Below are 24,666 nucleotides of genomic sequence, written 5' to 3' on the forward strand. Positions count from 1 at the left end.
AGGGATGGAGAAAAATAGACCAGTTAAACCCGATATCGGTATTTTAGCTCTGAATGACAGGTATTTTCGGTGTTTGATCTCAGTTGTAACAGGAGTTTTTTAGTTTTTATTTACAACCGAGTAAAAAACCAAATACCAGTTATCCACAGCAACAATGCTAAAATTTTTCGTTTTTAAAGGAACCTTTTTCAAAGGAGGAGTAATTTTCGGTCGTAAAAATTTCATTGGGTTGAAATATTGGCTTCTTATAGAAGAAGGGAAAAGCGATCAGTGCTGTTTTAATATGTGCACGTGCAGTGTGCAACACGGACCTAGTGCAGTGCAAGATATGGCAGCACCTGGTCTATACGGCGGTTTCTCACTGTCGTCATCGGACATCCGTTGTAATCCAGAATGGCACAAACCCTAGTCTGGAAATATTTTTACGAAGTAACGTAGGAACGAAGTTCTATGCGTCATTTGCTTTAAAAGATTAAAATTTGTCTGCCATTTCGATGAAAAATAAAAGAAAAAGGAAATTATGGTAACAGTAATAAATTAAAATTCATAAATTAAATTAGATTAATTCTTAGTATACAATAAAAATAGGAAGTAGCTGATCTACTGTCTGTGTCTATATAATACGCATTTATCCGCTTACAGCTCTTGAAAACAGACAAATTAACACGAAAAGCAGCGTTTTTCAACCTTAGTTTTCACCCTTTAGCACTGACTTTTTGTAATGCCCAAATAGTGGCATAATTCCCAATTAAAACATGATTTTAAAGCAGAGTTTTAAAAAATTAGAATCAGTAGGAGAATACTGGTGATTTTTTGAAATTTTCAACCACTTATCTTTTTTTTCCGAGAAAAGCAGCGAACTGTGGGCTTAGTAAGCTTTATTTGCGTATACAATTTAATAATTTGATACTGTGTATCTTAAAACTGGATGGGACAAAAATTTTCAGTGCTTGTTTGATTTGTACTTTTATTATAGGAAATAATATGAATAAAAAACCGACAATTGGTTGTTGAGAAACCGGTTTTTGAGCCGTTTTAAGTCACATTAAATTGGCGTGGAAAAAACCGGGAACGTATGTTAGGATTCATCCCGTTCTATTCACGTTTGATGTGTGAGAAGAATCACTAATTAAATACCTCAGTCCGTGCTGTAATTAGACTGTTTTTTCTTCGCACCAGTAGCCTATCATGAATGAAAATTCCGGGTAGGCCAGGAAACATTTTGAAAATCCGCTTTTATTCCCGTTTAATGTAAGGACAGGCCTACCTAACGTTTCCCAACGACCACCAATGCGACGACTACCATTGTAACAACTACTGGTTGTAATAAAATTAACACTAAGTTTTATTTACATATTTACGAACGAACTGATAGACTTTGCGTTTGAGCGTTGTTAACTCGACAATCTTTATTCTTTCTGAACTTTTCGATGACACTGCCATACCATGTGTGTCGCCTTTTGAAGTATTCGCACTGCTAGTTTGCGAATTGAGATACAAGCAAGAGCTGGTAAACGATCCTGCATCATGCTATCTCTCAAATGCATTTTTATGCATTGAAGACAAGAAAAACTCCTTTCAACTGAAGCACCTGTTGCAGGATTTGTAGCACTTGGACAAAATATTTTGAAAGCTTCTAGAAAAATTGGGTCCATTTCATTGTTAGTGATTCTTTTGGGTGTCTTACAAACTGACAGAGTGAAGTGTTTCCTTGCGCTTGGAAGAAAATACAGTCTCCAGTTCTGTATGCAACTGTTAGTGGCTGAAGGATGTACCATTCGTTTGTTTGATTGCACGCTATCTACGGGGAAATACTGTGCATAATTGGCGATGTAAGTAGTATCGCTTAACTTAAGGAACAGCAGTTTATCACAATATGAAAACATTGTTTCCAGTTGTATTACAATATTAACCAATACCTTGAAGTACATCTTTTTGTATCACTGGATTGCCAATGTATATTCACATCCATTGTTTCAGGTCCGTTCATGGAAGACTTAGGTTGTGAATTAGTCAAGTGTTTCATGAAATTTAAAAAGCCGATCAGTTTATCTTCATCTTCAGTACACCCTTATAATGAAAATTCAAGAATTCCACCAACACTTTTTAGTGTAGGAAGTGTTGTAAGATATTACCTACAGACTGCTCTGCATATGGCATCAGCGGAGAGTAAATGAACAGACACTGTTAGTTTATTAACATAAAGATAAGTTTATTTACATAAAGATAGTTACTTCATTTCAGACTAATGCGGAAAAGGATAGAATTCAGTTTTTCAGCTGTGAAGGATGAAGCCTACTGAAATTCATAGAATAATCAAATTATCGTAAGGTGATACGTATGATATGTGCTTAGTTCACATGGAACATCCGAAAAGAAAAGAATAACCGAATCTAGTTGTATACCAAATAAAATGAAGGGTAATATTGTACAGCTGTAGTGGAACAGTGGTTATACACTGAAGCGCCAAAGAAACTGGTATAGGCATGCATATTCAAATACGGAGATATGAAAACAGGCAGAATATGGTGCTGCAGTTGGAAACCTCTATATAAGGCAACAAGTGTCTTGCGCAGTTGTTGGATCTGTTACTGCTGCTCCACGGACAGGTTATCAAGATTTAAGTGAATCTGAACGTGGCATTACAGTCTGCTCATGAGCGATGGGACACAGCATCTACAAGGTAGCGATGAAGTGGGAAGAATCCAGTAAAACATCAGATCTCTGACATCGCTACGGCCATAAAAATATCCTGCAAGAACAAGACTGACGACGACTGAAGAGAATCGTTCAACGTGCCAGAAGTGCAACCCTTCCACAAATTGCTGCAGATTTCAACTCTGCACCATCAACAAGTGACAGCGTGCAAATCATTCAATGAAACATCATTGAATGGGCTTTTGGAGTCGGAGGCCCACTCATGTACCCTTGATGACTGCATGACACAAAGCTTTATGTTTTGCCTGGGCCTCTCAACAGCGACATTGGACTGTTGATGATTGGAAACATATTGCCTGGTCAGACGAGTCGCATTTCAAATTGTATTGAGCAGATGGACGTGTATGTGTATGGAGATAACCTCATGAATCCGTGGACCCTGCATGTCAGCAGGGGACTGTCCAAGCTGGTGGAGGCTCTGTAATGGTGTGGGGCATGTACAGTTGGAGTGATATGGGATCCCTGTTACGTCTAGATTCGACTCTGACAGGTGACATGTACGTAAGCATCCTATCTGATCACTTGACATCCATTGTGCAATCTGACAGACTTGGGCAATTCCAGCAGGACAATGCGGCACCGCACACATCCAGAATTGCTAGAGTGGCTGCAGGAACATTTTTCTGAGTTTAAGTATTCCACTGGACACAAAACTCCCAGACATGAACACTATTGAACATATCTGGGATGCCTTGCAACATGCTGTTCAGAAGAGATCTCCACCACCTTGTACCTTACGGATTTATGGACAGCCCTGCAGGATTCATGGTGTGAATTCTCTTCAGCACTACTTCAGACGTTCAAGTCCATGCCACATAGTGTTGTGGCACTTCTGCGTGCTCGTAGGGGCCCTACACGATATCAGGCAGGTGTACCAGTTACTTCGGCTCTTCAGTGTATAATTGTATATGAAAAGCACAAAATCTACTGTAGGACACCCACAATTATGTGCTTTTCATTTATAATTATGAAGTTGTCCTACCAAACAGTGATGGAAGAATCAAATAACATGCTTATATAATATTAACAGAATCTTCCGTCGGTTCTTGGTAGAACAACATTATAATAAATTAAAAGCACCAGTTTGCTTTTCATTTAATATGCTTATATAATTTTTTTGAACTATTGGTTTCTGCAGCAGCTTTACCGAATGTAAACTTTGTGACTTTGGAACACAAGAAGCCCATTACATTATTATTATTACTTTTTTTTTAATACTCTATAACTTGCAACTTTCATGGTCATGTTTGGTGAACCTGACAGTTTATCATTTTCAAATCTTCTGTGTCACCATCAGAACTAAACATCAAGAAAAGACAAAACTTGAACTGTTATTATTATAAATTTTTCTCTTTATCTTCCACTTTTTAATATTTTTAAAACTTTTAATATTTAATAGTAATTTCACATTCTAGTCTTTTCTGGATTTTAAGTTCCGATGATGACTCATAGTAAATGAAACCAGCAAACTGTCATGAGCCCACCAAGTGTGATCAAGACAACTGTGGATGAAAAAGTATTTTTCAAAATAGATTGTGTGCTCCAGTTCGAAAATGTCTAATTTAATTGAGATTATTTTAAATGACAGTACAGTCTACCAACAGTTGAAAGTAGTAGTTTTTGGTAACTTCTTTTCTGTCAATGTATTCTTCCCCTCAAAGCTTCTTCAACATGATGGGACTTACCAAGATCAATATATAAATGAATAAATGAGTGACTGCTCCATGTATTACATTACATATAAGTCCAGCTTGGCTTGCACAGGAGTCGAACAACTGACGTCATGTTACAGACGCACTACTGGAGGACCTGCAGACTAGTGTGTCACGAGGCCGCAGCGCCATGAACGGGCCGAGTGGCGGTCACCAGCAGCACCAGGAGTACCGCGAAATACGTCAAGTACGCCAGCAGGTGTCTGGCTCCCCGCAGGTGCAATACCTGTCTCCTGCCAATCCCACGACTGTGGTCGCTGAGCGGGAGCCCAGCCCCCTGTTGCAGGTCAGTAAGCACGAGCACACTGTGAGCTTATATGAGACTGATTCAGAAAGTAGAGCAACAAGTGCTCTCACAGACTACCCTTACTCCACAGCATGTGTACTAATATACTCTAGTGTGGCACTGGTACTCATTGCTTCTCAACATAACAGTATGCTTTTCCAATATTTGTTGCATTATTACACCAAGTCATGTTGTGTCCGAAAAGCAAAAATCTGCAGAAGTGTGTGCATCGATATCACAGTACAGTGCTAAGTGGCCGTGCCAATTGTATGAACAAATGACTGTTCTGATCCTTATCCTGGGGGCCTAAAACATAGTATTCATTTTTGTCACTGTGCCGGGGGTTGCCCAGTACAGCACTAATGAAGTGACATAATGATTTACATGCACTGACAGATAAGTATTAGATTGCAGTAGAAATGCTACCAATCTGTCAACAGAAATGTAATTTGTTTTCTGCAGACCGCCTACTCTATTTTACCACAGTAACAGGCAGCATAAGTTGTTCCTTCCTTTTACAGAAATCCAGCGAAGGCATTTGCAATTTACTCAACTTCCTTTGTAAATTGAGCAATTTAAACCTTATTTGATGGTTGTAATTATATACTGGGGTGATAAAAGTCATGGAACAGTGATGTGCACATATACAGATGGTGGTAGTATTGCATACACGAGGTATTAAAGGGCAGTGCATTGGCAGAGCTGTTGTTTATACTCAGGTGATTCATGTGGGAAAGTTTCTGACATAATTATGGCTCCGCATGATGGGAGTTAACAGACTTTGAATGCAGAATGGTAGTTGGAGCTAGACACGACACATTCCATTTCAGAAATCATTAGGGAAGCCAATACGGTGAGATTCACAGTGTCAAGAGCATGTCAAGAACACCAAATTTAGACATAACTCTCACCATGGACAATGCAGTGGCCAATGTCTTCACGTAATAATTGAGAGCAGCAGAGTTTTTGTACAGTTGTCAATGCTAACAGACAAACAAGCAGAGAAGTAACCACAGAAATCAATGTGGAACGTACACTGAACATATCTGTTAGAACAGCGCAGCAAAATTTGGCATTAATGGGCTATAGCAGCAGATGACAGACATGAGTATCTCTTCTAACAGTATGACATCATCTGTAGTGCCCTTCAGGGGCTCATGACCATATCTATTGGATCCAAGACAACTGGAAAACCGTGGCCTGATCAGATGAGTACCGAAAAAGCTGGAAAGAGCTGATGCTAGGGTTAGAGTGCGGTGTAGACCCAAGAAAGCCACAGATCCAAGTTGTTAACAATGCATGGTGCAAGCTGGTGGTGGCTTCATGATAGTGTGGCCTGGTTTACATGGAACTGAACTAGTCATTGATTGGAAATGGTTATGTTCAGCTACTTGGAGACCATTTGTAGCCATTCATTGACTTCATGTTCCCAAACAATAGTTTGTAGAACATTCTGGGCAGTTCGAGTGAATGATTTGACCACCCATATTGCCAAAAATGAATCCCATCGAGCATTTATGGAACATAATTGAGAGGTCAGTTCGTGCACAAAATCCTGCATTGGCAATACTTGCACAGTTATGGATGGCTACAGAGGCAGCATTGGAGCTTCTAAAGACATGTTGAGTGCATGCCAAGCTGAGTTGCTGCACTATGCTGGGCAAAAGGTGGTCTTACGTGATATTGGGAGGTATCACATGACTTTTGTCAGAGGGTGTATGTGTTTCTATGTTCTTGATTCATTTCTGTTATCATATAATGCATCCATGTTGCATCACTTACAACAGTACAACTTGGAAACAATAATGTTTTTCCTCAGAATATCTCATGTGTGGGGAAACACAGACACTCACTGATGTCTTTGTGATCTTTGATTGCCAGAGCAAACATATATCTTGTTATCAAAGTTGTTCATGAATGACTGTGTGTGTACGCGTAATGCGCACTGATCGTTTGAGTCAGTTAGCATTAGCACTGGAATTGAAATATTTCTATTTCATTGAGTTTTATCAGGAATGAAAGTTGTGGTAAAAGACTGCCCTGTAGTGTAGTCTTAGGTCTAGGATAGATTGGTTGTATGTTAGTAAAACCAACAAATATGATAGCATGAGAAGCCTGAATGAAGTTACTGAACTGTTGAAAGAGAGGTTCAGAAGACAATGTTCAGAGACTATGTACATCCCACAGAAAGTAATTTTGTTAGTGGCACTAAATGTTAAGGCAGACAATCTGTATTGGAAGCCATTCTTTATCCTTTAGGAGATCTGTATCAGTTGCCACACATAGATGACCAATGTATTTCAAACTAAAAGATATGTGACTTAAGTTTGTGGTTAGGCTGGCAAGTGAGAGCTTACCTTAAATTTACAGCAGCATGGCCTTTATGTTCAACAGTTCCACTCTAAATGCCACCTATTGCTAACCCCAATTTTCTTGAGTAATTTGCAAAATGTGACATTATAGTGACATCCAGATATGCTGCTCACACAGCCTATGTGTTTCACAGTTCTCCAGTAGTTCCATCAGTTTCCTTTTAAAATACAGTGGATGCCTGAGGATGTCATAAGATTATGATATGAAAGTTTATCTTCAGTCTATCTCTATAAATACTTTGGCTACCTGTTACGTACATTCTCATTGATTACTTCAAACCAGCTGTAAACACAATGTTTTGCATTCTCAACATATTTCATTGCATAATTTCTAACATTCTTCTGGGTGGGGGACAAATAAGTGACAGCAGTTATTCTATTCACAATACTTACCACCAGTAAGTGATGGCAATTACTCTGTTCACAAGATTTACCGCCAGATTTTAAATGTGGCACACGTCATCATTTGCCATCAGTGCTTTGCTGATTTTATCTTTGCCCACTGAGCATGTTGGTATTGAATTACACATTCTGCAACAAACCCACAGCTATTGTTTATAGTATGGTATCAGCAATACACTCCACAATGAATTTCCACTTGTGAGGTGCAAAAAACTACCACACTACACCTGATCATATTACTGTACATACAGCCATTTTACAATTGACAGGATGTGAATGTGATGAATTATATGTGACTGCGTGATGATATGGTTACATGTTTAGTGTTTTCAGAAAAACCAGTAATTACTCTATTAGCTTGAACACAAATGTGAACATTGGTATATTCGGCAACCATCTGACATCCGCGGCTCAATAATGGCCTTGTCTAGACTATTCAGTATTACACATTGTTGCTGCTCCTGCGTAATTTCTGTCATGTACCGCACATTTTTTGGCTACCCATCTGTTGATCCATTTATCTGTTTTGTTCTCTCTCCTAGTAATTCCCAACATGCATGTCTTTATGTTCACTGAGCAACACTTAGTTTTTAATTAAAAGTGCACATCTCATTAGTGTAAATCAAAACTGATAACACAAATTGACAGTAAACTTTTTGTTTCAGAAGCACTCAAAGTTTTGTTTTGATAACTCAGTTTAGTTTACCAGAAAATCTGTGGGACATGTGTGAAACCTGAGTTTCTCCTGACTCCAGTTTCACATTGTTCACCTCTTTGGTGTGGGAATGTATCATTGCTTGCATACGTTGGATAAGCTTTACAGTAGAGGAGTGACATTATAATGTGCACTTTCATTTTTGTTATGGTTTTAAGACCAAAATGTTGTTATAATGTTCACCAAAGTTGTGTATCATATCAATTCTCGTGCACTAACAGGATCAAGGAGTGAACTGGTTTAGCACTTGTTCATGAAAGGATCCATCGTACTCGTCGTCCACAGAAACTCTAGGACATTTTTACAACAGCTCATCAACTAACTCCATGGTATCATCATTAATTTGTATTCTTTTGTTTTCAGTGAGATGATTATACATTATTTTAGTCTTGTTACTATTGATTTTCAGGCCTACTTTCGAACTTTTTCTGTTACAGCTTTCCATTCATTATTCACACTAACAACAAACAATGCAATAAAATAAAAAAATAAAAACGTGTGATATAGGCATGTTGATGGCAGGTTCAACTCCAAAATTGTTAGATGAGCAGAACACAATAATATATCAGCTGTCATTCAAATAAAACAATTGTCTCTCTTGAATGAAAGTCTAGTCAGATGAAAATGATTATCAGAAGGTAGAGAAAGTCACATACTGAGCAATCTGTGTATTGGAATCAGAGCATAAGTGTTACACGGTATGAAGGAGTGAACTACAAAAACTGTTATATTTACATGTTTCACTAGGAGCAAGAAATTAATATCGTAAGAGAAGTTAGGAGAGAGTGGGCTAGAAGCTTACTGTATTCAAAATAAACAAATTTTCTATGAGGTGACATGTTTTTACTCCTCAGCAGAGTACAAGCATGTGTCAGACCAGATCACTCAATACCCTTACTAAGATCTATTGGGCGCATGTACTAATTTGCAAAACTATTTTCAGACTACATCCACTGCATGTTTCTTTCACAATGAGACTGATTTTGTTATTTAGCCTTAAGGCTATTATTGATTCACAGGACACAGCATCTAGAACATATAGGTATGTTTACAGATCAATTATGCTTTGTTAAAACTTGAAATTGAGCATACATGTTTTTATTTCTTTCAGCCTGCTGCAGGAGAACAAAGAAGTGTTGCGTACAAAACTGTCTCTTATCAATACAGTGCATCTGATGGTCAGCCTGGTAAGATATTGTTTTTACTTCTCTGTTCTTAGGTTAACTCTTTCACTTTGAGCAAGTTGGTGTGTCCAGGGCCTTTCATATAAATGGAAAATTGTTAAGAATTTCTCTTTTTTTAAAAAAAGAAAAACATTGTTTCATAATTTTGTTTGAGGTCATGAAAATTTAATATATTTTCAAATTATATAACTTAAATGAAAACCTGAAAAACACATTTTTTTCTGTTGATAATTACATCTAGATGTCACTGGACATTTTTTAATTTTTTTTTCTAGGACATGCACTGAGCAGCAGTGCTGGCAGTCCTTCAGACCAGACACCTGATGTGAGGTTAAGGGAGAATCTAAATGAACTTGATAGCCTGCTTGTTGACCTTCACCAGGCACAGAAAGCTGGCTTTGGAACACCACAAGGTGAGTTCTTTCATGATTTACAAATTTTTTCAACAACTTCCAAAGCCCTTCTATAATGTTTTGAATGTCCTAGCCACTGTGCTTCGAATTTTCATTAAATCAGATCATATTGTCATACTTATCAAATATCACCACATCCCCCCCCCCTCCCCCAACCCACCTCCCCCATCCATCATTTCCTCTCGTTGTACCACAGAACTGCTGCAGTGTGTGAACAAATATCTATTTGTAATGTGAATGTCGTCAGACGTAGGTGATATAAAAATATGAAAGCTAGCACAATATGCTTATCTTCATGCCACAATGTTGCAGGAGATTATTTTTTGGAGTGACTTATCAAGCCAAGCTAAAGTTTTCTGGGTTCAAAACCATGTAATAATAATTATTTGTGGTATGAACTCAAGAACATTCTGCAGGGAAATACTGTTTCCCAATATATTTATTCCTTTGTGAAACTGAATTTGTCTCTTTTTCAAACCAACAGCTAAGGACATGGAATAAATACTAGAAATAAGAATAATGTTCACAAAGATTGAAGTCACTTATGTTGGCCCACAAAGATGTCCACTGTCCAGGAACACAAATTTTCAGTAACTTGCCAGCAGCTATAAAAAATTTAATACTAATAAAGTTCAGTTTAAGAGGAGTCCATTGGATTAAATGGTGACCAACTCCTACTTCACTGGTGAAGTTCTGAGTAGAACCAACTGATGTGTATATGTTACTAATAATATCAAGTAATGTGAGTATTAGTAAACTCTGACTACTCTGAAAATTCAGTGCAATAATGTGGTCATTGTAAACAAGTGCTGAGAAATGATTTTTCTGTTTGACGACGCATGGCTTTAACAGCCTTAGCATTATCATATGCACCTCAGTGTACTGAACTCTTACATGTTTTGTGACAAGCTATTACTTTTTAAATATAAATATTTTAAATGAAAATATGTTTAAGATTTTTTGGAGGGCCACTTCACTTTGGATCTGTGAACAGTACATATTTGTTTTTACTTGAAAATTTTTACTGTGTATTGTTCTTCTGGCATGTTCTTCATTCAGGAGGGGTTTCTCACACTGGATCAGTTGGAATGAAAAGTACATCTAATTTCTAACCTTTGCATTTTTTGTTTAAGTGTTTACATACATTTTAGTTCACCTTACATTCTGATTGTTTCCAGGAACTGCAAGCACCACAGTCAATAGAGTTGAAGTGTCACGCACAGGAGTGGACCCTGGATTGTTGTAAGTTACACTGTCATTAACTGATGATTTTCCAAAAATGTGACAAATTTTACTAACAATGTATCTGCAATGTGCTGTAAATATTTTCCTTGATCTATTAACAACTGTCCAGGTTAGAACAGTGTTACTTTATTAGTACTACAATAGTAAATTATTTAAATAACAAGATGAATACACAAGACATTTGGCAAATCACAACTGAAAAAATTCATGAATAGCTGCATCATCTAACTTCATCTCTAGTGATTTAAGAACATTACAGTTATTTTATGTTGCCTAACTGCAGGGAACCTCTGGACACGAGCACACCGGCTCCTCCAACTCGGCAACAGCAGCACGTTTCTCGGTCCGTGCAGTATCGTCAGTACAGTTCAGCCCGCAGTGCGAGTGCTGACACCAGTGTTGGAAATGCGCCACAGCTACAGCCACGTCGTTCAACTTCTGCACAGCGTGAACTCACTTACGAGCCATCGCCACCGGCACGATCCACGCGCACACGCTCACCTTCTCCTGTAGCTACATCTGTCACTCGAAGGGAAGTCTATTACGAGACTGACGGAAGTGCCAGATATCGAGACAAGTCACCTTCTAACCGTCGTCTTCAGAAAGAAGTGTATTATGAGACAAAGGATTCGACACCCTACCCCACAACTGTGCGGCACGAAGTTTATTACGATGCAGAACCTGGAGTTGGTGTTCCTCCACCATCATCAATGTCAAGACATGAGGTGTATTATGAAACAGAGAAATCCAGTACTCTTCCTCCTCCGAGGCAAGATGTTTATTATGAACACAAAACTTCTACATTACCACCACAGAGACAGGACGTTTACTATGACACAAAAACGTCTACACTTCCCCCTGTGAGGCACGATGTCTATTATGAAACGAAAACTTCATCTACCCTTCCACCACAGAGACAGGAAGTGTATTATGAAACAAGAAATGTGTCAAAAGTAGTGCCCTCTCCTAGACCAGACAGGTACAGAGAGCCTTCACCACCTCCCCATAGGCTGCAGACATCACCACCTGCAGACACCACAGACAAGCCTGATCGTTATGCTCCACAGCCCAATAGTGTGCCAACAACTGTCACTGCATATCGCACTTACAACTACAGTTCTAGTAGCAGTTCAGTAACTCAGCCTCCACACATGTCTGGTCCCGTACCTGATTCTAGACCAGCTTACCCTGACACTTCCCCTCCTATCCCATCTCACTATCCACAATCACCACCGACACAACACTCATCACCGCCAACTCAGACTGTGATCTACCGTGACGGTCCAGACCAACCTCCGACTAAAGTTACAACAACAGTGAGAACGTACACTTATGAGCTCCCAGGAGAGCCTGGTGTTTTGCATACTCATCCCTATCCACCAGGACCTGACCATCCATACCCAGATCAACAGCCTCACAAACCAAATGTAGAACACACGGTGACCTATCATGTTTCCCCACATCATCAGCCTGAGAAGGAACCCCTCCTCCCAACACAACACCAGCCACTGGTCATACCTGCAGAGCCAAATCCTCCACCCACTGTCATCACTTACAAATACTCAAGCCACTCCAGTCATAATACCACCAACAAATATCCACAACACCCACATCCAGAGGAGCAGCAACCACTTCTGCCTCGTCCGTTCCCTACATCTTCTCCAGGACCAGATTATCCTCCAAATGGTCAACCACCAAAGAGGCTGGATGATCTTATGGCATCGTTTTCTGATACAGAGGTAAGAGGTATTACTTATAGTTTGTAAAGCTTGCTTTAATATATTAGTTATGGTATACATTAATTCATGTCTGAGTCTAGAAGAAAAACAGACAGGAAGTTGCATTTAGTAAGTTCTTTTTTTAGGACATTAACTTTAATCTCGCAGTTTTACATAGCTTGATAACTTTTCTCAGTTTTTTCCTTCTTGTGCCTGAAGTGGAGGTATAGCTCATTAGAGGAAAACACACCACATTTATCCTGAGACTTTCCATCTTTGCCTGAAGCTGTAGCAGTGCATGGAAATTTAGGTAGTTTTCTTGTGTATACGCACATTTCAAAGGTTTGCAAGAAAGAGTGCATGGTGTTTTCTACATTATGGTTACATAAATAGTGCTTTCTGTCATGCAATCTCAGAACTTCCATAGTTTCAGCTAAATGTCCCTGATCAGTTCATCAACTGCTATGAAGTTTCATTTCAGTGCATATGTACATTAATTTTGGAACTAGTATCACACTATGTAATATATATGTACCTCAGAATTATTTCTCCCATTAGTGCTAGTGCTACCTGTTCAGTAACAAAGTAACTGAAGAGTCCAGAACAGTAGACAAAAGATATAGCCAGCAGGAAATTTTACATTAGGCCAGTACACCGTTTGGCTGTGTCAGTACAAAGCAATGGACAGGTTAGAAATTCTAATCTAACTGTCCACGCAAAACACATTATTACCATGGTTTAATATTTCATGTTAACATAAATTCTACAAATTTGTGATAGATTTATTCCTTTGACTAAATATAAGCTGTAGTTCAGCCACTAACTAATCTCAAAGGCAATGATTTTGAATACCGTTTATACACTGAAGAGCCAAGAAAGTGGTACACCTGCCTAATTTCATCCAGGGCCCCTATAAGCATGCAAAAGTGCCACAACACGATGTGGCATGGACTTGACTAACGTCTGAAGTAGTGTTAGAGGGAACTGAAACCATGAATCCTGCAAGAGCTGTCCATAAATCCGTAAGAGTACAAGGGGACGGAGATCTCTTCTAAACAGCACATTGCAAGACATTGCAGATATGCTCAATAATGTTCATGTCTGGGGAGTTTGGGGGCCAGCGAAAGTGTATAAACTCAGAAGAGTGTTCCTGGAGCCACTCTGTAGCGGTTCTGGATGTGTAGGCTGTCACATTGTCCTGCTGGAATTGCCCAAGTCTCTTGGAATGCATAATGGACATGAATGGATTTAAGTGGTCAGACAGGATGCTTATGTACCAGTCACCTGCCACGCAAAAATCAAACAATGGAAAATCCAGGATGGAATGTAACAATGCTATGAAAAGGAAAGTCCCTACTCACCGTATAGCAGAGATGCTGAGTCACTGACAGGCACAACAAAAAGACTTTCACAAATAAAGCTTTTGGTCAGTAGGACCTTTGTCAAAAATACATGGCGCGCGCACAAGCGCACACACACACACACACACACACACACACACACACACACACACATGCACACACACAACTGCAGTCTCAGGCAACCGAAACCACACCCACTGCAAGCAGCAGCATCAGTGGTTCTTCTGATTGTAGTTTGCCTTCAGTAATTCAGTAACCTGAGACTGCAGTTGTGTGTGTGAGTTGCTTTTGTGTGTGTGTGAGGGGGGGTTGTCTCTTTTCAATGAAGGTCTTACTGGCCGAAAGCTTTATTTGTGACAGTCTTTTTGTTGTGCCTATCTGCGACTAAGCATCTCAACTATATGAGAGCAGCAACTTTTCTTTCCATAATATTGCCACCTGTCAAATTCAAACCTAGATGTAGCAAGGGTTCCATATCACTCCAACTCCACACATCCCTCACCATTACAGAGCCTCCATCAGCTTGAACACTTCCCTGCTGACATACAGGGTCCATGGATTCATGAAGTTGTCTCCATACCCAAACACATCTGTCTGCATGATACAATTTGAAATGAGACTCATCCAACCAGGCAACATGTTTCCAGTCATCAACAGTCCAATGTCGGTGTTGAAGGGCCCAGGCCAGACATAGAGATTTGTGTCGTGCAGTCATCAAGGGTACATGAGTGGGCCTTCAGCTCTGAAAGCTCACATTGATGATGTTTTGTTGAATGGTTCACACGCTGACACTTGTTGATGGTCAGCACTGAAATCTGCGGCAATTTGCAGAAGGGCTACACTTCTGTCACATTGAACAATTCTCTTCACTCATCGTTGGTCTCATTCTTGCAGGATCTTTTTCTGGTTGCAGCAATGTCAGAGATCTGATAATTTACTGGATTCCTGATATTCATGGTACACTCATGGACTGGTGGTACAGGAAAAACCTCAATTCATTGCTACCTTGGAGATGTTGTGTCCCATTGCTCGTGTGCCAACTGTAATACCACGTTCAAACTCACTTAAATCTTCACAACCTGCATTGTGGCAGCAGTAACTGATCTAATAACTGTGCAAGATACTTGTTGTCGTATATAGGCATCTTTGACCACTGCGCCATATTCCGCCTGTTTACATGTCTCTGTTATGCATGCCTACTCCACTTCTTTGGCACTTCAGTGTATATGATGTGATCAACACGAGATCTTAATAAATATTACTGCCTCAGTGGAAATGTGGCCTTTGTTTGAGCACAATTTTAACTGCTTTAACTGAAGTATATTTATGTTGTAATGTGTATTTAAAATGTTTGGCTTTTGTATAATTCATTTCTTGTTTGAATATTCACCATTTGTTCTAAAATCAGAATAGAGAAACAGCAAGTTTATTCCTTATAAAAAACAAGAATAATTTATTTAAGAAAAGGATTTCCAAGTGGAACTATAACCAAATAGATATAGAAGAAACTACTACTCCTAAGTTGATGACAGGCAAAAAAAGAAACGAAAATACTGATACAAATATTACTTTACAAAAACGAGAGTGCCTTTTGTCTAATGAAAGAGGGAAAAGGGTTGAAGGAAATGGGCTTACATGTCTGCTTGAAGCTACCTTCTAGAGAGAAACATTTAAAAAATCTATATTGCATTGTGAAGACAAGGGAATCTTGTTACTGATGCGAGATTAAAATGCTCTTTCAACATATGAGAGAGGGGAAATTTATTTGTTGTTGTTGTTTTAGCAAGTGAATTACTTTCATAACATCATTCCTGATAGCGTTATCATTCTCTGCGGGGTGTATCAAAAGGTAAGGCATTTTTGATTGACAGATGGGTACCATGTAAGCCTCATTAATGTGGAGGAGGAAATAGGCAGTTTGGACCACACAAGCCAGGCAAGGAGTCAAGGAGACAATTTACATTACTGTCCATAAACATCAGCTTAATGCACTTACAGTAGGTGCCAAAGATGACAGCCACCAGCTTTGATATATTTTGTGTATCACCCGATGATGCCTTGCCAAACTCTTGACTCTTCGCTCACTGTGCATGATGCTACTGGATTTTCATTTTGGGGTCCATGAAAACCATGATGTATGAAACACCTGTTGAGTCTCCACAAGATCATTCTGCATGAATACAAGTAACAGCTTGAGTCATCTATGACATGCTGGAAACTTTCCCAGGGTTCGGTAAGACGTCATCAGGTGATACACAAAATGTATCGAACTCAGTGGCAGTCAAATTGAGCACCTTTCCTTTACTCCTCACCTAGCTTGTGTGGTCCACACTGCGTACATCCTCGTCCACATTTTAGGGATGTTAACAAACAAAGTGTTTTTTACATAAGTTTATTAGCAAAATATGCTCACATGGTACCCATCTAATAATCACCATGCCTTGTAACATAACTTTTAATACAACCTGTACACTGAGCTTTAAGTATCCTTCCTCTTTCCTCACACATCTCCTCATCCTTTGAAAAATTACTGCCAGTTACACCTACTCATGAGCCTTTTAAACTTTCTATTTAGTGTCAGCTGTTTTATCTGTGCAAAACACTTACTGAGTTACTGACATTCCTTGGAAAATTTGGAATTAGCATTGACATAACATTGTGTATGGTATTTTTCTAGTATATTGTGCTCCACAATTCCATTATCAATAGACAAACAATTAATTTATTGTTTCAGACTGATATATCACCTCATCCCAAGCACTACAATGTAGAAAAACAGATGACTGCCAGTCCAGCTCATCCACCGGGAGGGCCTGCTGACACTAATGCTGTAGCTGTTGTCACACCAACACAGCAGAATGTGAAAGTCGAAGAAACTAAAGCTAAAACTGAAATAAAAGCAAGGGAAAGAACTGTCAACAAACCTGGACCTCCTGTGTTCTACCCACCTGGTGTGGAGCTCTTTTCAAAGAAAGAAGAGTCAATGGCAATGGTAAAATTTTATTTGTGTATTGAATTACCGGTACTTTTTGATTCTAAATATGTATAGTACGCAGTCTTATTGTTTCAAAAACAATGATAGTCCATGTCTTTATTTTAATTTTGAACAGTAAAATGTCCAGTATGCCTAATGCACTAAAAATGCCAAAACCACTACAGAGTCAAATAACAGCTTGAGAAATTTAATTTTAAAGCAACATTGTTGTTCAAATGTGTCATACTTCAGGGTAATATTTGAGTCATTTTTTATTACATTAAGTGTAACATACAGAAAAATCTGATAAGCTCATCCTTCTCCTACTGTAACCCATGAAGCTTGCCTGTTGTGATTTATTTATCATCAAATGTCTCTGAGCACTATGGGACCTAACTTCTGAGGTCATCAGTCCCCTAGAACTTAGAACTACTTAAACTTAACTAACCTAAGGACATCACACACATCCATGCCCGAGGCAGGATTCGAACCTGCGACTGTAGCGGTCATGTGGTTCCAGACTGTAGCGCCTAGAACCACTCGGCCAGCAAAAACAGCCATCTGACTTCCATTTCTGGAAAAAGGCCTGCTCTAGACTTTTTCATACATACTTTGGCAATATTATGCATTCATCTTATTCCTGCATATTTTCTAAGTACAGCCACCCCACCTTTGATTAGGTCATGATATGTTTCCCTATCTTTTGGAATCTAGTGAAGAGTTTCATTGGTCCATCTACTATATATTCTTCACATTCCTACATGTCTCACCCACCTCCATTCCATTTTCACTAGTCGTAATTATATCTTTCTTCCAATTTGTTCCCTTGATATATTTGTTTTTGCCTGTCTCTCTTACTGATTCCCAGCTCACAGAGGAACCTTCGATTTTTTAATGATTTTTTTTTGCATTGAAAAACCATGTTTTGCTGCCTTAAGTAGAAATTGGGACTACACAAGTGCTGGTCTCAGAGCATTTTTTTCTGGGGCAGAACTTTCCCTCCGTTTCACTCTGACCGAGAGAATTTCAAAAATTCAGCCAACATGATCTCAGGGTAGCATTGCTCACTGAAATCCCACATATAGGGCGAGGCACCTGTTGCACTACAGTACTTTTTGATATATTAAAGATATGGATAATCTACTTTGACTTTGACCCATTATCCACTATAGCCTAATAAAATAGTGAACCATGTCTTATCATAACCTTGGTAACTACTGAGATGCAGACACCTTTTTTTTCAGGAAACAAGGTGGTTTTTTGATTCTAGAAAGTTCTGCTGTTCTTTATGTGTGTGTGTGTTCCATAAGTTTGCACACTGTCAGATAATTCTTCATTAATAAAAATCATTGTGATCCTAAAACCATTTGTACATAATAACAGTATAACATTAAATACTTTATGGACAACATAAACTCAGAAGTGTCAAACACAATTACATGAGTACCTTGTTTTGGCAAAGCATTTTGCTATTGCGAGAAACACAGAATTATGGATGGTGTGCATTCAAATGGTGCCGCCCCCCCCCCCCCCCCCCCCCCCACACACACACACATTCATACAAACACACCTCCATCTGTGGTATAGGACTACCCACACAAGCTAGCTACATTTAACACGTTTTTGCTTCATTTTGATGTATCTAAAAAATATTTCTGATTACAAATGTAATAATAATCATAAACATGTGTGTGAAGAACCCCTAAATATATATAAACTTCAACTAACTTGCTGCTCTCTATGACACAGTATGGATGATATACTAGAAAACACAATGCCAATGCCAATACCAATTGCTGTCTTTCATCAAATGGCCACCTTGTCCATTTTCATATCATCTTCTGTGACAGCATTGTAGATAACTAGAGGGTATTGGAAGGTATTTGTGGTTGATAAAGACTCCATGACTATCTTACAGGAGTCTGCTCAAAATACTTAATTCACACATGTTTCACATTCCTTGTAAGATGTAAAAAAATGACTTCCTTATACAAACTCTTTTTTCTGACTTAGTTATCTGTATTAAGTTACCTCATATACAAAAGAGAAATAAAAAGGTTGATCAAATGTTCATTGTCTTGCTCTGTTTTGCTTCAAACCACTGTCCTTTACTGAATCTGGTGTTCATTTTTTTCCAGGCATCTGGTAGGAGGGCAAAGGGGAAATACAAATATGAAGCAGAAAGCTACAGTAAATCCAAGAGCAGTAGCTCAGGAGGTGCAGCTGTTGTGCCAGTATGCCTCCCCTTGTGCTGTGCAATGCCATGTGTGATAATGTGATTCTTCATATAATTGATTGCTGGGAATAAATCTGAAAATTATTTTGTCAAAACTAACACCATCAATTGGTGTCTAATTTCAAATACACACTATCCTCCTACTTGGTTATTGTATTAAACTATGCTGAGTGTTACCTTTCCCCAATAACAATTTTTTTCACTGGAACTTCATTTGGGTTTAGAAATAACACCCAATATGATTTCAGTAATGCTGTGTTGTAAGTTACATGCTGCTCTAACTGAAGGACTGTGATGATAATTACTTACAGAGAAACTGCTAAGTGCTTCGATGGCCTCAAAAAGAAGTTGTAAAATTATAATTTTTCTTCTTTTAATGATATTGTGAGTAGATGATTCACAAATGAACTTGAGCTTTAAGGAGAACTGTGATGTCACTTATTTAGTGTGCATTTTATTTGTGAAATCACTGGTCTGAATATTTTTACTGTATAGAATTATTGATTTATATGGCATATGTTACAGACTTTTTAAAAGCTCTTGTTGATAGATATTATCAAGTAAAACTGTTTCTGCTTGCTTTTTAATAAGTGAAAAAAGTTAACCTGTACATTGTGCTGCAAGGCTTTGTAACTCAGCCACTAAAATGAGGAGTAAGTTAAAACACCATAATTTTGTAATAAGAATATCCATAAATTATATTCTTTATTTTGAATAATAATAAAGAAACATTTGTATATTTCTTCATGAAAGATGCATATTGCATAGTATTTCTGTCTTGTCACTGTTACAACAAATGAGCTTTTTCTCCACTTATTTTCCCAATTTTAACTAAGAACACTTAAAGAGGCACAAAATTCTGATTAAGTATCTTTGAGTACAATTATGATCAACTCATAAATGAAGACTACTAGAAAACACAAAAAGTCAGATTCACTGGAGTTTACATTTGTTATGCTACCAAAATTACATTGATTGCATACTAAAGATGGGTCGTTCACGAACTAATGGATCCAATGGAACAGTTCACCAAGATGAACGGGAGGAGCGAGGAATGAATTCTAAGGAATGAGCTCTCATAGTTCACTTCGGTTCCAGCTTTCTAGTTATAGTTCCCGGGAACAAGAAACAGTCAGTCTCGTTCCTGCAATGGCACGTCGTTTGGTCTCGTTACAACCTCGGACTCATCCCCGTCTCTGTCTCTGTCTTCCTTGGCCGGACTCGTTCATCTTCGTGTGGCCACTAATCGCAGTTCCACTGGCGGCTGCCCATAGTTAGTTTAGTATTGAGTTGTTGTTCATTTCGTTCACTGCGCTCGCCTATTCTAGATCTGTTTCAAACCTTTCTTCAACTCTGGACTTCTGGTACTTTCCGTATTCTATTCAGCTTTCATGACCAATAATTAAAATGTATTTTATAATTATGTAAATTACACAAAAAATTTGTAACAGTAACAAAAGGGCATATCAGCTTACTTCATTATTTCGATAAACAACCAAAGACATAGTTACGAAAAGGCAAATTTTTTCGTTATTACACATGCAAAGGAAGTCAGCATGCCACACACGAGTGACCATTTTCCGTCCTTTTTGATCCAAGGTAAAACAGAATGTTCATTGTTAAAGAATGCAGACCGACTTACAACCAAATGTCTGGTCTCAAATGTTGTAAAGATAATGTGATAAGTTCTACAGCATTATTTCAGTGGCACAAGGTGGTGCACAAAAAATTGGCCCAAGTACTAGACTGCCCAATGTCGCCCACCAATCGTCATCTATTGTTTCGAAGTTGTTGTTTGCATTAGCTTATTTGTTATTTCTTTACTGCCTAATTATTGCATATTTATCTATTCTGCTCATAGTGGTCAACAGATCATGCATAACTGGTGAGCAGTCTGTACTTGGAGTTGGTTTTTCATGTGCCACCTTGTATTATTTCACTGTGATCAGCCACAGAATGCTACAGCCGGCTAAATGAGAGGTTTTGCAGAATCATGGAAATTCCTTCTATGAGTGCGTGAGAATTCTGTAATGAATAAAAACTCTGTACTCCAGGGGAGAGGCAAGTGCCCCCTCTTGGCATCTTTCATTGTTCTGTCACCTATGCTCCTAATCTTCAATTTTTCATAAGAACCATATACCATGCACATATGAACGGTGAACGAGTAAAAATGAACAGTTCCCAAAAAAGAGCGATCACCAGTGAACTAGTTCCCAAGGATGAATGAGTTTGCCCATCTCTATTGCATACTGCTATAGCAATTTCAGAACTATTTAATGATAAACTTTATCTGCTTTCAGCTCAGTACACTCTTTGGTGGAAATTTTGGAAAACAGTGGCTGTATGCATTACTTCATAAATTATACAACCTGTCATAAGTATCTTCAGACTGAAAACAGGTCATTATCAGCCTTAATTTACAGTAAGAGAGTTCACGAGAAATGATTAAAAAATATATCAACTTCATGAGATTCATGGCATAAGTTTTCACATATTATGAACCTAATAAATATCTTGACCTAACTTGTCAGCACATTAGAGGGGCATGTCAGGAAAAGAGCTGGCAATTCAGATAAAAATTTGGACAGTAAACTCATTTCCAGAATTGAAAATCACATGAGACAGGTGGCTTAGCATTCTCTGACATTAGTGTGAAGATTGTGATGCTTCTGACTGATAGAATAAGCCACAGATGTCCAAACTACTGCACAACAGAAGAGCTACAAAAGATGACCAGGAATATTAGTATAGAAAGGGCTACAGGAAAGGAGAAGTAATAATATACACAAAAAGCAATGTCAAGTCTCGACCTAAGCTACTAACGAGAATGGTGCTACATATTTCTTTGACCTCTGTGCCACATTTCTGAATGTGTGCAAACCATGAATACGAAATGAATGAAACTTTACCAAGGAGTTGTATGGGGTATTAATAAGATTTGTTGCAATATTTGGAGTAAATATTTCAGTGTTAATTTTTTGTATTAGGTAGAGCTGACCATTTGAATGTACAACATTGATGTTCATTTTGGGTACTCCTAACAATGACCAGAGGACTTTCTGCAACTGACTCCATCAACTTGCTTTTACATCCAGCTGTAATTAATTTAATACCAATGACTTATAATTCAACCTTTTTAAATAAATTTATACAAGCCCATAATACATTTTTTGTCTCATTATGATGATGATGTTCAGTTTGTAGGGCATTTAAACGCGCGGACATCAGCACCAGTACCAATTTTTTCACAGTCCAATTTTTACACAACCCAATAGAGCCACTGTTACGACTGATGATGATGATGATGAAATGGTGACGACAACACAAACACCCGGTCCCTAAGCAGAGAAAATCCGCAATCCGGCTGGGAATCGAACCCGGGACCCTGTGACCCAGAGGCAGCAACGCTAGCCACTAGACCACAAGCTGCGCCCTTTGGTCTGATTATGATTTTATAAAAATAATTGAATGAAATATTCAATGACAGTTAGGTTTGGAAAGAACAATGATATGCCAGATAATTTACATAAAATTTTCAGGAAGAAAGAAAGATGAATTTTAGCATTTAATGTTCTGTCAACAATGACATTAATAGAGGTGGAGCACAAGCCTCTACTTGACAGGAAATCTATCGCCGCATGGTACACCACATGCATGACTGGACGCTTACTTCTACAAAAGAAAACATTTGGAAATAGATACTCCATACATGTTTAAAATACCATTCACAAAGTCCTTGTTGTCTTCTGCTGTATGGAGTCTTGAAAAACATTTATTTCGAACATCCAATAAAGCTTCCCTTGTAGATCTTCCTGTTGAATTCACTGTATGGCCAAAACTTGTACCACATATCACTTCTTTATTTCACCTTCGCACCAAATATCTTAGGAAATTTAGTTTTTGGTGTAAATCCAGTGACATTTTTATGGCGAGCATTAACAGAATTTCTCACCACACCGAGTGTAATATGCATAAACAAATACCACTAGTTGAATTATAAAGGAAATGCCGTAGCAGGATATAAGCTCCTGTTGTTGAAGAAAGTACATCAGGAACTACATATGCCTGTGCAGCTGTACACAGATCTCGGTGGGTTTGTAGAGGAGGTCCTATTTTTTGTTTTGGATGCTAACAGCTCTACTTGAATATTTAAAGCTTTTAATTTATAAATGAGATCATTCTGAACTTTTTTGTGTAAGATGTGGCTACAGTGTCAAAAAGGAAAGTTCAAATGGATTATCATATCTTCCTTATCATAGTGCAATTTTGATGCCTTGTTTACTCCTTGGCATTGACTTAAATAACTTCTGGGGACTTTGGCACAGACAAGACATCCTGTAGAATTTGTCTTATAGCAGAGGATTAGGATAAATGACCGTGTGCCTTTTACGCCTTGTAAACAGAGCAAGAATTCAGACTGATTTGAAAAAGTATGCCCTGTGATTTCTTGGTCTGTGCAAATCTTTATTATAGGGAAGTTCATACACAACAAGCCTTTGTTCTAAATGTAAGGAATCTGGCAGACATGACACAGAAAACATGTAAGGTTGGTTTTTCGTTCAATCACCTACTTTGCCTCTGTGGACACTTTCTAATCATTGAAGTTAACATGCATTTCGAATTTTTAAATGAAACTTCTTTGCAAATGGTGCAATGGTGTCCATATCTTGTGCATTTGATCTCCAAAAAATGATTTCATAGTTAAGGATTGAATTATGGAATTTTCTGATGATGTTTCTGCTTGATTAATACTGTACTGTTATTCCTGCTGTTGTACTATCCTGTATTTGCTTTACGAACCATCCCATCCTATTCTCTACCAAGCTATCAACCTTCCATCCCACAGTTCAGTTCTGCAGTCAGCACATATGGTATGGAAAAATGTACTGCATTAATTCATTCAATCATTCAGACATCATCATCTATAAATCGCATAACGAAGGAATGTGGATAAAAAGTTATATGTTAATAGGCAAAGCAGCTGCTGCAGACTACTGCTATAAAATATACTAACAACAAACACTGATAATTATTGGAATTACTTCTGCATTGAAACTTTCTGGCAGATCAAAACTTATGGTGAACCAAGAGTCGAACCTGTGACTTTTCCCCTTCATGGACAAGTGCTCTACAGAATAAACTATCCAAGAATGACTCATGATCCGCTCTCACAGTTGTACTTCCCCCAGTACCTCTCTATGTCTGCATTACTTTATATCTGTAGATTTACATTAGGAGAGGAAGTGTTACCCAGGAAAGGTCACTGCTACTTCAAAAATATTAGTGAAAATTTTTCTTCAATAAAGATTATGTTGACAGGTAAACAACAG

General features: G+C 38.3%; 1 protein-coding gene across 2 annotated transcripts in view; it reads left to right on the forward strand.

The window, feature by feature from the left end:
• LOC126470606 (uncharacterized) overlaps window positions 1–20,088 on the forward strand; it is a 370,403-nt gene extending 350,315 nt beyond the window's left edge. For both annotated transcript variants that reach the window (XM_050098570.1, XM_050098563.1), the window contains exons 3-9: window positions 4,511–4,716; window positions 9,317–9,392; window positions 9,665–9,802; window positions 10,981–11,044; window positions 11,331–12,786; window positions 16,861–17,118; window positions 19,239–20,088. In XM_050098570.1, the coding sequence (XP_049954527.1) occupies window positions 4,511–4,716; window positions 9,317–9,392; window positions 9,665–9,802; window positions 10,981–11,044; window positions 11,331–12,786; window positions 16,861–17,118; window positions 19,239–19,379 (2,339 nt within the window). In that variant the 3' untranslated portion in view covers window positions 19,380–20,088. The remainder of the gene's footprint in view (window positions 1–4,510; window positions 4,717–9,316; window positions 9,393–9,664; window positions 9,803–10,980; window positions 11,045–11,330; window positions 12,787–16,860; window positions 17,119–19,238) is intronic.
• Window positions 20,089–24,666: the final 4,578 nt, after the last annotated feature.

The sequence above is a fragment of the Schistocerca serialis genome, chromosome 1 (genome assembly GCF_023864345.2).
Source record: "Schistocerca serialis cubense isolate TAMUIC-IGC-003099 chromosome 1, iqSchSeri2.2, whole genome shotgun sequence".
In the NCBI taxonomy this organism is placed as follows: Eukaryota; Metazoa; Arthropoda; class Insecta; order Orthoptera; family Acrididae; genus Schistocerca; species Schistocerca serialis.